Source organism: Pongo abelii, chromosome 13 (assembly GCF_028885655.2).
Source record: "Pongo abelii isolate AG06213 chromosome 13, NHGRI_mPonAbe1-v2.0_pri, whole genome shotgun sequence".
NCBI classification, from domain to species: Eukaryota; Metazoa; Chordata; class Mammalia; order Primates; family Hominidae; genus Pongo; species Pongo abelii.
Window position 1 is genome coordinate 122,963,182 of NC_071998.2, and position 15,238 is coordinate 122,978,419.

The 15,238-nt window shown below is 46.5% G+C and overlaps 1 protein-coding gene across 4 annotated transcripts in view; it reads right to left on the reverse strand.

Moving 5' to 3' along the window:
- RAPGEF1 (Rap guanine nucleotide exchange factor 1) overlaps positions 1-15,238 on the reverse strand; it is a 162,127-nt gene that overhangs the window by 54,645 nt on the left and 92,244 nt on the right. For all 4 annotated transcript variants that reach the window (XM_054520744.2, XM_054520743.2, XM_024252194.3 and 1 more), the window contains 2 exons: positions 10,966-11,144; positions 6,261-6,417 (listed from right to left, as the gene is read on the reverse strand). In XM_054520744.2, the coding sequence (XP_054376719.2) occupies positions 6,261-6,417; positions 10,966-11,144 (336 nt within the window). The remainder of the gene's footprint in view (positions 1-6,260; positions 6,418-10,965; positions 11,145-15,238) is intronic.

Genomic DNA, 15,238 nt, shown 5'->3' on the forward strand with positions numbered 1-15,238 from the left:
ACCTCGTGATCCGCCCGCCTCGGCCTCCCAAAGTGCTGGGATTACAGGCGTGAGCCACCGCGCCCGGCCGAGACTCCGTCTCTTAAAAAAAGAATCCTGTCCAATAAAAATGTCATGAATGTGTGCAAAAATTAAACCACAAAAGATGGTCATCACAGAATATACATAAGATTATGTATCATTAATGTGGTAATTTTGAATAGTTCAACATCCCACAATTAAATATTTGATAATATGTACTGATTACATAAGTCATGATAGAACCAGACAATGGGCTGACCATTACATTGTTATTAAAAACAAAGTCACAACAAGAATATGCACTGTATCATGGAAAGATGCTGTAATACACTGAGTGGAAAAATAGTTCTAGGTGATATGCTGGTTTATATTGCACATTTTGTAAACAAAGCCAAATCAAGAATATATGTAATACAAAAAATATGGCTATGAAACACCCTTTTATCTTGCTCTTTTTCTATTTTCTAAATTTTCTGAAGTGAACATATATTACTTCTGAAATAATAATTAAACAAGCAACCCCCCCCCAAATTAAATAAATATATCAAACTCTTGGGCTCAAGGGATCCTCCTACTTTGGCCTCCCAAAGTGCTGGGATTACAGGTGTGAGCCACCACGCCCAGCCAGGCATATCCACAGATGCAGGCTCAGTGTTACCCTACTCTGTGACAGTTGTTACCCCATTCAGATGTCTATTCTTGAAGAAATGTGGAGAAGCAAAATCTCTAAGAGCCAAGTACTAGCAAGAAAGGAGAACCTTAATACTTTCATGTTAGCACAATTTAGAAGTTAATATTTAAGGGACAGCTATTTAGCTGGTGATTACACCAACAGGACAAGATGGAGGAGGAGAGACTACACAATCAGCAAAGAGAGCAGTTAGAACAGAGGCAGCTCCCTTGCACCCTGTCGCCTGGAGGAGGGAGGACGGTGGGAGAGGCAGCTCTTCCTAAAAGCACAATGCCAGGCCCCAAAGAAGAGCATCACGGCCTTAGAGGGAGTTAAAGAGTGCCAGAACACAGTGCCCTGGATGCCCCACTTTCAGATTCACTCTTCTTTACAAGCAGGGCAAAAGGAACAGAGAGAAGTCTGTGTTGTTTGCATCTGTTGATACAGGAAAACATTCCCGGTTCTTCATTGATTCATGAGCAATTATAATTAGATCGTCATCTTTCTGGAGAGGCAGCTGTGAACTCAACTGATGAACAATGGCAAAGCAATCCTGGAATGACAGGCACACATGTGCAGGCATGCGCCCAAATTCAAAGATGACGTCATGATCCCAATGACACTCCCGACACTAGCTCGCATGGCCTAGGCTTAAAAAGAGTATAAAAGGGGCGGGCTGCTTTTTAAATTTACCACCTATCTCCCTGCCTAGACAGAAGGTCTTTAGTCTTAACTTGCCTTAAGTATCACAGAGGAGAAACCTTAAAATGTGCACATATCTGGCTACTGTGCTAACACCCTAATCTCATTGAAAGTTGACCATTTATAATTTGGCATGAGCCCAACACCTCCTACTGAAGTTAGAATTTTTTGAGAGGGATGTCAGACTTTTTAATTGTCCTGAGGCACAAGTTAGAAAAGACTGAAAAAGCCCAGACGTGGTTGCTCATGCCTGTAATCCTAGCACTTTGGGAGGCCGAGGCGAGTGAATCACTCGAGCTCAGGAGTTCAAAAGCAGCCTGGGCAACATGGTAAAAATCTGCCTCTACAAAAATTAGTTGGATGTGGTGGCATGCACCTGTGGTCCCAGCTACTCAGGAGGCTGAGGCTGGAGGATTGCTTGAATCCAGAAGGCGGAGGTTGCAATGAGCAAGATTGTGCCGTTGTTGCACTCCAGCCTGGGCGATAGAGTGACTGTCTCAGAACAACGACAACAAAAAAGATTGGAAGAGACTACTCTAGAGTCTATGTCTACAGCAGTGACTGGAAACTGCCGACTGGTCACTGAAAATCAGTTTTCAAAAGTCAAAAACGGTATTTGGAAAAGTAGCTCTCCAAATATGTAATACTTTATTTCCACGTTCATTTTACTCATATTGAAAATGATCATAGGCCGGGTGCGGTGGTTCACGCCTGTCATCCCAGCACTTTAGGAGGCCTAGGTGGGCGGATCACTGGAGGTCAGGAGTTCCAGACCAGCCTGGCCAACACGGTGAAACCTTGTCTCTATTAAAGATACAAAAATTAGCCGGGCGTGGTGGTACGTGCCTGTAATCCCAGCTACTTGGGAGGCTGAGGCAGGAGAATCCCTTGAACCCGGGAGGCGGAGGTTGCAGTGAGCCCAGATCACACCATTGCACTCCAGCCTGGGCAACAAGAGTGAGACTCTGTCTCAAAAAAAAAAAAAAAGAAAGAAAATGATCACAGAGAAGGAAGGGCTTAAATAACCGTTGACAAGTCAAAATACAGCGCTGGTGCTCAAGTAACAGAGGAAATTAACTGGTGAAGTTGGGAAGAGGTGGGGTACTGATTTCAAAAGGTCATGCTGGGATATCTCTTTGCCCTCGAGTGGCTCAGCCCCCCAGCATCCAGGTGCTAGGCTGGGTGTGGTTCTCAGAGAAAAACATTGAGGGTCTTTAAATTCCTCAGATTTCCTTCCTTCAAGAGTCATAATCAGCTCTGAGCTACAGGCTCCTGGTGGAAAAGCAGCCCCAGAGCCAGTTCAGGGGACAGGGGTCTATCTTTTACCTGAGATGATAAGACTACCTGGAAAAGAGCCATAATCACTGTCAAAAATGGTCACTGTGAGCCGTTAGAAATGAACACTTCTCCAGGTAACACTGTTTCCCTACTGCCTCCTGGTCACCTAGTTCTTACCAGGTACTTTATATACTTTATCTTACTGAATTTCCTCAAATCTTCAGGGTAAATATTTTAAAACCTACTTGAAACTCAGAGAAGTAACTTGCCCAAGGTTATACAGCTTGAACAAGTGGCATTTATGCGGAGGTTTAAATGATAAATGCTACTACTCATTCAGGGACAAAACCAAAGTAATCCTGTTTTACAACCCATGTTCAATCATTTGAAAAAAAAAAAAAAAAAAAAAAAAAGAGGAAAGACTCCCTTGAACAACTGAATGAGTTACGTAAACAATGGTGAGTCAGTGTATAGAACGTCCAACGCCCCTCCTCCAAGTGGGCTGACAACATCTTCATGAGTGCATTTCCCTTCTGCACAGCTCCAGTCCCTCCCAGCTGGGGGAGGCTCTCTCACACCACCAGGGCATGGGCTTTTAAGGTGTCCCAGGCCTGAAGGGGACGGTGAGAGAGGCTGGAAGCCAGCTAGCTTGGAGGTGGGAATGCAGAGAATCCTGTCCTCCCATGGGAGGCAGCTCAGGGTGACATGGTACACAAGAGCTGGGGAGGGGGCAGCAGGTCGAGGGTGGGAATCACGCCTTGCCACTGACTACTGCTCCACCTGAGCCTGAGTCTCCACACCTGTGAAAGGGGCAAGGGGCAGCCATTTATGCCTATTATGGAGGGTTGTCATGAGTATTAAGTGAGGACAATGTACAAAAAGCACCCCATAAATGTTAGCTGTTATTACTATTAGACAATAACAACAAATGCCAGTGTCATAGTGTCTCAATCACTCTCACTGCCTGTAATGACTCCAGCACGAAAAGCTCCCAGCCACAGGCAGCTCCTGTTCATCCTCCAGATGCTGGCCTGTCTCTTCCTTGGGGAAGCATCTCTGACCACCCTGAGAAAGGAAGGTCATCATACCCTTTCATCGCACCCTGTGCCATCTCCCTTGGCAGCGCTATACCACATAGGTGTGCCTTTGTGTTTACGATCCTGCCCCCCTTAGACTGTAAGCGCCACAGGGCAGGGTCTGTGCCAGCTTTGCTCATATTTCCAATTATCTCTCACTGCCTAGCACACAGAAGGTTCTCACTAAATGCTTCTTGAATAAATGAAACAAAACTGAATTTGTAAAGCTTTTCACCTAGAGAATCTTTGTTCTGGCTAAAATATTTTTAAAGCAATTGTGGAAAAGTTATTTGCTCTGACATTGATAAGTTCATAATCTATAAGTTTCTCTCTCCTTTTTTTTGTCCCAGTCACTTTGAAAAATCAAGGGAATTTTTCTTTCAGACATGCCTTTCTGCTAATGAAGTGGTGCCGTAATGACTCCACAGAGGAAATGTACTTGGGACTGCCACAAAGCTTTATGAGTGGAAACTCATTCTCCTCTGTTTTGGCTGCCCTAACTTGTGAACATCTCATCAGAATCAATTCGATAGAAGGAAACCTTAACAATGTTACACGAAAAATAACAATTTTCAATAATAGCATTTTCAGAAGCCTAGACAGGAACAGCAGGGGTGGGTGAGCCAGAGTGACTCGGGGCTGCTGATAAAGCCCCAGGCCACGTTCCACTCTGCTCTGCTGAACCCAGTGTGCTACTGTGAGAACCAGATATGATAATGTACGTGCCTGTCCTCCAAATCCTGGAAAGGCCCATCAGCTCTAATCACAACAGCCACCCTGGGCTACATCCTTGAGTCTCGCTACCCTAAGCAGATACTAGTAACTTTTTGGAATGAAGGGAACATGGGGAGGCTGGACGCAGTGGCTCACACCTGTAATCCCAACATTTTGGGAGGTCGAGGCGGGCAGATCACCTGAGGTCAGGAGTTCGAAACCAGCCTGGCCAACATGGTGAAACCCCATCTCTACTAAAAATATGAAATCAGCTGGGTGTGGTGGCTTACACCTGTAATCCCAGCATCTCGGGAGGCTGAGGCAGGAAAATCACTTGAACCCATGAGGCAGAGGTTGCAGTGAGCCAAGATCACACCACTGCACTCCAGCCTGGGTGACAGAGTGACATTCCGTCTCAAAGAAAAAAAAAAGGAGAACATGGGAGAATTCAGATGTCATCTAGGCAAGCCCCTTTTACATGAACTCCATGGCCCCAGTAGACACGTCAGCCTCCCCTTAAATGCTGCTGGGGGTGGAGGGCCACCCAGATGTCCTGGCAAACACACATTTCATTCTGGAGCAATTTGCAATGCTGAGCAATGATTTCTCAGCTTCTCTCTATAATTTAAGCCCTTGGGGGGTCCTTATTCTACTCTCCAGAACTGCTGGGGAATGTTAAGCCAAGGAGGCAGCTTTCAGGAATTTGTTAGCCTGGTTGAGCGGGAAGGAATTTTTTTTGACCTGGGGTAAATACCTCAGCTATAATTTTGGATTGAGGGATCCAGAAAGGAGAGGGACACAGGTTTTTCAAGCCAAGAGATCTGTTTACAAAGCATGCATCTAGTACCACATAATTAATAATAAATAGCAGCTAAGGCCTGACTGCTTCGTATGTGCCAGGTGCTGTTCTAGAAGCATTATGTGTATTGGCTGGTGTAATCTTTCCTGTAACCCTGCGATGCACGATGCTATTATTATACCTATTTCATAAAAGAGTTACTTAAGGTGCAGAGCAGTTGAGTAAATTGTTCAAGTTCATAGACTAGCAAGTGGTGAACTTGGGAGTCAAATCTAGCCAGATGCCAAGGCTGGCCCCTTTCTACTACATTATATGGCCTCACACAACAGCGGGGTTTCCACTGTCCTGCTGCCTGCAGCCCTGGCCCTGACCCAAAGGCCCTTACTTGGTTCATGTCCAACATTCTGTCTTGCTTCCCATCAGCTAGGACTTATTTTCTCTATTAGGATTTGTCCCCCTAACCCCAATTCCAGACCTTTTATGGCCTTTGCTTCCCATCTTAACTAGGATTCACAATTTCTTATGCTGTTTCTGACTTCTCTGGATAGCAAATACACAGACTGCATCATGGATATCAAGTAAATATAGAAAGTTCCATTTCTTACTCATCTCACTCCTGCTTTTCTACCAAGAATCCTAGAAGTTCCCAGAACATGAAAAGGTAGCGCTGATATGACACACTGGGAGCTTTGCTTAAAGTCATTGTGAAAGCATTTTGTCTAGCTGGCAAGCATGCTCAGCCAGCACGATGCTACGAAGACTCACTAAGATTTAATGCAATGCTCAGTAAGGGCTGACTGCTCTGGACAGTTTTTCCATAAGAGCCATTTGCACCAGTCCTGAGAGAAGTAAGTAGTTATGGGATAGAGTGCACCAACACCAGAGACGCGGAAAGACATTCTAATGTTTGAAGGTTAGGAGCAAGCTCTTATGTGACAAGCACCAGCAGGCAGGCTGCTCTAAGTCCCTCACTGGGACTGTCTGGAACCTGCACCGGTACCTTCACTCCATCCAGCACAGCCTTGATGACCCCCTTCACAGTCGTCACCATCTCCTTGTCTTCTGAGTTCACACCTTCCAGCATCACTTGGTCAGACCAGCGAATGAGGTTGGCGAGACTTTGGTACACTCGGCTATAGCAGGAAGAGAGGGCTGAGCTACAGGGAAGAGAAAAATGAAAAAAAAGAAAATCTAAAGCATGACCATCACTTAGCACAGAGCCAGCTTCTCGGTGACGAGGGTGTGTTTCTCCGTCTTTCTTTGTGCAAAATCCATACTGCCTTTTAATAAGCAAACTTCTCCCATGAGCCTTTTTCCTTACATCCAACAAAGATTTTGTGGAGCTTTATATTCTAATCTGTGTTTCAAAATTTTTTTCATTTCCCAAATGTAACATTACAAAAATTCCACCACAATAGTTAAGATGCTTTTTCAAACTTCACATCCTTCTACAAGATTCTGATCACATCTCTCAGGGAGTGCCCCATCTTCTCCTCCTTCTAGCTGCTAATCACTAGACCAGGTCCAAGCAGTGTATACTGATTGTTAGCAATTAGAATCAAATCTATTTTAGATGTGCCACAAGGAGCTGACAGGTTTGTGGAATTTTAAGTCATGAGCTCAAAACAGGTCTGCAGTTTATTAGAATTCCTCCATCACGGGGCCAGCTTCATCATCTTCTGCACTATAACCATGAGACAGACGTCAGGAGTGCACAAATGAAGACTATTTTGAGAATAGCAAATCAGGGGTGACGGGCCCTGTGATGGTGGTGGGGATGTGAGGGTGGGAACGCAGGTGAGTGTGTGTGTGTGTGTGTGTGTGTGTGTGTGTGTGTGTGTGTGTGTGTGTGTGTGTGTGTGTGTGTGTGTGTGTGTGTGTGTGTGTGTGTGTGTGTGTGTGTGTGTGTGTGTGTGTGGCCACGCTACCAGCCACACTGTGATGCCAGCACCCACAAACAGAAGCCCTGAGTGCCTCAATGATTGTAGAGTAGCAGCCGAATGGAGAATTTTTACATCTTTCACATATTTTTAAATAACTAAAGATAATTTTCCCTAGGAATTGTGGAAAGGATTATTTTTCCATTTCAAACAATTATCACAGAGGAAGAGCAACAATATAGAAAATGTATGTGCTGCAACCTCATGTGCTGCAACCTCCCGTACTCCAAAAAACAAAAAAACAAAAAAACACCCCAAATGATGCAGACATTTAGGAGCCAAAGATATAACTTTGAGGAAAATATATAATATTGTAAGATATGATTAAAACAGGTTCTAAAAACAAAGCTATTTAAAACAAAAATGTGAACCAAACAGTGCTTTAATGAGAAGCTCTTCAAAATCAGGTAACGAGGAAACAATTTTTGCAAGAATCTAAAGTTTCCATTTAGCCAGGCATTCCACTCTGCATGTTCCAACAGGAGAAAAGGGTCGGCAGGAATGAAAGCAAACTTTTCAAGTCCATTAGAAACAAACAAACAAAATTCCCAAAGGAGCCCTAAGAAAGCCAGGATTGGGCTATTTTAGAAGATGATATGGATGAAAAGTATTTGTTGTTGGAACTATTCTCTTAGGAAAGAGGATGGAGAGGGGGAAAACAAAGACCCTGCAGTCTCTCCTGGGGTTGGACCAGAGCTGATCTGATCCTGCAGGGGAATGTACTTCTAACGGCTGGGCTGGACCTCGCTCTGCTTCCTGGCAAGGCCAGGTGAGGCCTCTTGAAAGAAGCCTGCTGCCTTCCCCTGATGTGCTGTAGAAGGATTCCACCGGAGAAAGCATCTCACGGTCACACTGCTGGTAACAGTGAGGTGAAAAAGGGGAAACACTTTTATTCACTACTTCCTTTCTACCTGCACTGGATGCTAACGTTTCCCAGAAGGTGCTGGAATTATGTCCAGCCTTCCCGTCATTAGCTTGGAAGCAGAATATTCCTGTGTCAAGGGGCTAAGACATAAGAAAGGAAGGAAAGTTGAGGACTATAAAAACGCCATCTGAGGCCCAGCTGCTGGCTCAGTTCCACAATGGAGCAAAGCCCTCCGCATGTAACAAGTGTGACTCTTGCTCTCACATGGGCCTCCGCGTACCTCACTCGGGAATCCTCCATTCACAGCTCATGCTAGGAGCCAGCTGCTTGTTGGAGGCCAGCCTATCACTGTCTCAGGAACCAAGGTGAGGGTGGCAAAGGGCCTGTTTGCAAGGACCGCCCCCCCGCCGCCCCGCCCCGCCCCGCAGAAGAAACGAGAAAGGACCTTCCAGCTCGCAAACTGCACTTAGTGAGGAAAGAGATAATGCAAAGCATCTAAAAGGAACATCTGAGGAGGTTATTTCCAATCACTGCGGGAGACCAAAAAACCACCTCCACTAGCCTGGAAGAATTTCAGAAGGAAAACCCCTTCAACGGTAGTCAAAGGACTACCAGAAAACAAACCATATTTCATGGGTCCTTACAGCCACACCCAGGAACTTCCCATTTTCTCCTCTAGGAAATGGTTATAGACATTCAATGTTAATTAAGAGCCACCCCTCAATAGACAAAAAATATCCCCAGCCATTACCATGTGACTTGATCAGTTCTTACCCAAGGTTTGCAAGTGACCTCCAAGCAGAGCCCTGGCTCCGGGAAGCAACACTCCTAGCAGCAATACACTCTGGGTGTGAGGGTCCAGGGGACGCTATCCTGGACTCTCCCAAAGAGGCTTAGCGCCTGAGGGTGCAGGGTGAAGTGATCAGTCCCCTCTTCCCACTGTTCCCCTCTCATCCACGCTCTAGCACGTATACCCTCTGCCCATGACTGCCCGAGTCTCTGCCCTCCCCTCCCCGGGGCACACCAGGCCCAGTGGCCTCAGTGCCCTTGCTCTTGTTCTCCTGCCCCCACTGCCAATCCAACTGCTGCTTTCCCTCAGGTCGGGCTCCAGGAACTACTCAGTCAAGAGGTTTCATCAGATCAACTCCAACACCCCTGTAACTCTCCCTTCTTCAAACTCCAACAGAGCTTCCTCTCTGTACCACAGAATAAGTGCTTTATCATAGAACAGAGGGAGCTGATTTGTTTCAACTAGGCTTTAACTCTTCCAAGGCAGAGACTACCACATGAGACTAGGTCCAGAAGAACATGTTCTAAAAGGGCATCCATACATCTGACTGTGGCATGATGTCAGCACATTCGCTCCCAGGAGCCCAGCACCGAACCCTTCTAAGAGCCGGAGCTGGACTGACTGGGAAAGACAGAGTGAAGACAAGCATGCCCTGCTTCCTCCCTGTCACCAACCAGTGCCAGCGAGCTTCTGGCCAGAAGACCACAATCTCCACGGGTCAGCTAAAACTCCAGGGAGGAAGCCCCAGGGCAGAGAGTTTCTTGTAAATAAAGACACTATTTGCTTTATCCCCCAGAAGAAGAAAACTATGAACTTCATTACCAAGTTCTGAAAGCAGTTCATAAAAGCTTAGCCTCATGGGGCTAAATGAACACTAAGTCATCTTGTGGAATTGCGACAGAGAAGCATTTATCCTGAACAGGTACCATGGAAGAAAAACAAAACATGCACCAGCCTCTTAAGAAAAAGCTCCTGCTAGGCTTTCATTTCAGATTACATTTGGTACTGCTTTTCTTTTTACATTTAACAATAAATACAGGACAAGCTGCTAGCTAACCTTTAAGAGGAAAATGCACTCCAGCAATAAAAGTATTACCCAACAAAAGCTTCTTGGGGCAAAGGCTGGCTCCATGTCCCCTGCAGGGAGTGCTTGTAATTTTATGTTGCCTCAGCATCTGTTTTAAAATACGTTTAGCTTTCTCACACCAGAAGTAAGGCTCACGAACCCTTGACAAGGTTCCTAATACTACATCCTACCCGACTGACTCTAGCTGGTGGCCAGAGACAGAAACTTACAGGCATCTTTGCCCGCCAGCAGGCTAGCTCCTGGCTTACCTACTGATCCTTTAAACAGACCTTTGCCTGAGAACTTAAAGTAACCACCTCTTAGTCACAGGCTGCGCCTCCTGAACACGTGCCTGCTTGCTTTAAACCCACCAATTAAAGCTCCCTGCAGGAGGCCTGTTTGGCTAAGGCCCGCCCTGGACCCAATAACCCCAACAGCGGTGCTGGTCCATGGGGTCCCTTCTCTCTGTCCCAGCTTGTGCTCCTCCACCTCCCTATGCGGCCTCCAGGCTGCTGTGTAACCCCCAAGGTCTAAGGTACTAAAAAACTCTTAGCTTGTGAGCCTGCAATCTAGCCCCTGACAGTGAAGCCTGTGAAGAGACTCATGCAGATGGAGGCCCTGCTGGTGCTCTTCAGTCTGGGCCTTTGGTGATGACTGGAAACAGTAGCTTCTAGCTGACAGATAATGAAACTCAAAAAGTTTCATTCAAAACAGGCTCCTCCCACCCCCAGCGAATCCAGGCTCCATGTCTGGGAGGTGTCCTGGCTTGATGCAGTTAAGTGCTGCAATGACCACAAACTTACACTGTGGCCACATCCCTAGGGATGGCAGAGATGTGTCCTGGGCTTCAGGAGTAATAGTGACCTCAACTCTGAGGTGGCATCACGGGACAGTTGTGGGGGGAGTGGTCAGGGGGAGGATGAGGGGTGATGGAGTCCTTTTCCTGACTGTTCCTAGGAACCTTGAGTTTCCAGTGCCACCAAACCAAGATGCCTCTAAGGCTTCCATTGTTCTGACACAGCCAAGGACTTCAGAGCCACTCACCTGTGCTGAATTCGAGGATCGTTCTGCACCAGGGGTAAGATGGCCTCCAGCACCTTGCTGGCTGACCCTGGAAGCATCTCCAGTACCTTCTTATCAATTGCCATTTTGTCCACAATGGTCTTAAAGTAGCGCAGGGCACTGACAACTTCCTTCTCTTTCTCCTCCAGCCAGCTCAGGTTCTGAAAGGAGACGTTAGGCATAAGGAGGAGGAGAGAGATTAAAGGGAGCTATTTTGAAAAAATAAAGGAATATTTTCTTTAAACCAGCTTGAGATAAATAGGAATGGAAAGGCTCTTGCTACAGAAACCAAGCCAGATCATTTTTCTAAGGATTCTAATCAGGAGACAGAGGGTAGAGCTGAAGGAAGAAGGGAACTTGGACCAAGAAAGCTCATTCAGAAATTTCTGAATTCCCTTTCCAGACCCTGAGGTCTTGAAAACCACTTATCCTCCTGTCTGTCCTCATCAGCCACACTGACAGACCACCACTAACCCCGTTAACTAGAGTGATGACTAATTTGCTGATGACTTGGAGAAGCAACAGTCAAGGCCCATGGTACATCTGTATCCTGTAAATCACATCAAGAAATTCCAGGCTTTTGTTTCAAAGATCTGAGGGACTGTGTAAGACCGGTCGGGGGCATGAGGGGCTGAAACCCATTCCCTCAGGACTCCTCACTAGGTTCCCAGATTGTTCACCCCACTGAAGCCCCCACTCAAGGAAATGATATGCTATTCCTAAAGGGCCTGGAAGCTCCCAGGGCTAGAAGGGGCAGGAAATCTAGGGAGAAAAGGCAGAGAAGCCAGAGCAGATGACCGTGATTCTCAAGATTCAATCACAACTCATGCAGTGGGCGCTAGCAGCATTCATGGTCCCTCTGCTCCTGAGAGAAGCCCACCTGAGAGAAAGGGAAAATACAGAGCCCTGCACTTTCCAGTGTTTAAGCCACAACCCCAAGCTTTTCTCCCTGACCGTGGGAAGCCTTGGATCCAGTCGGTGGGTCTACACACCCCTTTTGTTCTTCTCTCCAGCTTCCCCTCTACTTGCCCTGATGTTAGTGATCCAGGTCTCAGCTGGCTGGCAGGGGAAGGAGGCTAAGAGTAACCTACAGAAATGGAGTCTCCGAAAAGGGAGGCTGTCCTTTTAAAAAAAAAAAAAAGAGTAGTCTACAGAATGGATAAATCCCAAAATGGACGGTGTATTCAAGTAGTCGATTACATGCCTAGTGCAAATTAAGAGAGGTGTGTATGAAGCAAACAGCCACCTGCAGGATCTCAGAGGCCTAGAGGATGTGAATAAAAACAACTGAGGGCAAGAAGATAATTTCTAGAAAAAGGTGATTTAAACAATATAAATATACAAACAAATGGTAGAAATTAATAAAAAGTGCTTATGATTCTGAACACTAGCTCTTTTCTTCTCAAATAGTGCAGATTGGCCAGGTGATGTGGCTCACACCTATAATCCCAGCACTTTGGGAGGCCAAGGTGGGCGGATCACTTCAGCCCAGGAGTCAGGACCAGCCTGGGCAAGACAGTGAGACACCGTCTCAATTAAAAAAATAAAATAAAGTTCAAAAAAAGGTGCAGAATGTCATTTTAAATATAAAAATGTTCAATAGTAGAGGCTTTTATTTCATGGGAATGTCAAAAGAAAAATATATAAATGGCTACTTTAGTCAGACAACGCACAAAAGACCCAGTCATTTCTTTCATTGAGTCTTTCCCAGAAGATGTCCTGCAGACTAGAAGACACAATTCTCCGGTGATGGGGGAAGTGCCCCTTCCTCATCTCCATCCCTGGGTCCTGCACCCTGGCTTTATTTTTCTCTTTTCACTACCCGACAGATTTGTTTACGGTCTGTTTCCAAGAGGCTGGGTGCTTGCTTTTCCACCCCGTGGACAAGAGCTCTCTGCTTCATGTCGTCTGCCCGGGGCAGGGAGGAACCTGAGTGTGAAGGAGTCACAGTGCCGACAGACCTCAGATGTGCCTCAAGCCACGGTCAACCAGGCAAGAAGAGGACTATGACAGTAACACTGCCACCTTAGCACATCAGAAAGTGTTAGAGACCAGCAATGATGAAACTTGCTGAGGAACAGGAAACATTTTAAGAAAACGTGTCATCAGGTCAAATAGGGAGAAAGTGGCTAATCTGAAGATGGGAGGCACTCGAAAGTGGCAAGGCACTTCAGAGCAGAGAGTTTATCTGTCATTGCAGAGAGATCAAATCAGCTGTTTAAGAGTCAGGCTGCCCTGGGCTCCTCCTAAAGGAGCCAACAATGTAGCACAGCCAGGCTGCCTCCGTGAACTCAGATTCTACTCCCAGAATTAATGGCCTCTGGGTGTTGTGCATTCTCCAGCCTTTCAGCTGTCAAGCTGGGGATCCTTGTGAATGCAGCTGGCAGTGAGAGTTCACAGCCACACACCCACATCCAGCACTGGCTCGGACTGGGGACTCCATGCCTTGGCTTTGCTGAAGCTGCCTCGTTGCATAACCCAAGGGCAGGTGCGTTCACCTGCGCACCCCTCCTGCTGTGGGAGATGGGTTGCCATCATTGGTCCACATAAGCCTGGAAACTAAATGAGGCTGTCCGTGTCTGGGGATGGCTTAGAGACAAAGCCAACTGCTGGGCTTCGGGCTTGTCACCCACAAAATGGGGAGAATAACATTTGCCCCGTGTAACTAAAGAGGTGACTGTGGGGGACTGAATGAGAATGCATATGAAGTGGTTCATAACATTTAACAGGCACTATACCAACACCAGAGACCATATACCTGCCAGTAATAAAGCAGAGAAAGATAGGATGGGAACATCTGAAAGGGAAGAAAGAGGCCAGATCGTAGCTGCTACTCATCAGGGACATGGAGGCACCCACTGTGCTATGGATTTTATATAGGCTATTTTATTTAAACGTTACAACCACCCTGTGAAGTGTATACTATTATTTCACAGGTGGGGAAACTGAGGCTTAGTGGGATGTGGGGGAGGTTAAGCAACTTGCCCAAGGCCACACAGCTGTAGTGACAGATATGGAATTTGAACTTGGTCTGTCTGAGTTCAGAGCCTGGAGAGATAGAGAGGAGAATAAAGACCAGATCAGAAATGTGCTGAAGTTAAAAAGCTTACTTGAGATCCCCTGGTCTAAAGATCTCATTTAACAAACGAGTAAACTAAGACCCAGATGGCAGAGATGGACATAAAACCCCCATTGCCTTTCCTGCCCTGTGGGCCATATTCATTCCTGACACCCAGGCTGTGGCTCCACAGCCATGTGCTGCCACAGGAGATGGCGGGGAAGAGGGTGAGGAAAACTGGCCCTCCTCTCCAGACACTTCTCTCCCCACAGCTGTGCCGCAGCCAGGACACCCGACTTGCTCTGTCACTCCTGGTCCCATCTGCAGCCTGGGTGCCTCCCCTCTCCACAGCAACGCAAGCCTCATTTCCACATTATAGGACAGTGTACCCTGAAAATGTGGGTAAAGCCAGGGAGTGACGGGGAGGGCAAGTCACAATCAGTATAATAAAAAACTAGAATTGCAGGATTAAAAAAAAAATGGCAATGCAACATTATTCCTCTCTATTAGCCCAGAACAGTGAGGCCTAGTAAGAAGACATGTCTAACACAGACATCGGTCACAATGAGAGCACCAAATCACCACCCGCCACCAGGCCGTCTGGCAGCAGCATCTCCCTGGAAGAGCTGAAGGGGAAAGGCTTTCAGGAATCCACACAAGAGCCCTGGGATCCAACCTCTGTCCAAATGCCCTCAGAGATGGGGCACTCACACCTCCCAGGACCCCCTGCTCACTGCTCATTGTAATTATACCTTTGGACACCCAGTATATGGCTAAATTCCTCTACCACTTTAACACTCTACAGCTCACTGCTAGACTTGTTAAAAGGTTGCAAAAAAGTTTAGAAGTTCATCACAATGTACTCTGAATTTTTAAATTCACTAAGAAGATGCAAGAGACTGCTAATGTGGAATCAGTCTGGGAAGACAACAGAACATAGTGAGAAAAACAGATTTTGATCAAGAAAATGTGCACCAGGGCCAACATTGTCTGCACAGTGGGAATAATAAAAGCTTCCCCACACAATTATGGTGAGGAGTGAATAAGACAGCATGTCTGAAACCACCCAGGACAGGGCTGGGGTGAGGAGGAGCCCTTGGGAAGTGGTAGCAAATCTGAATCTGTACTTTCATCTCCCTGCACTTCCATTTCCCTTGCGTCTGAGCAGGGAAAGCCATGCGTATGACTGAGGTAAAA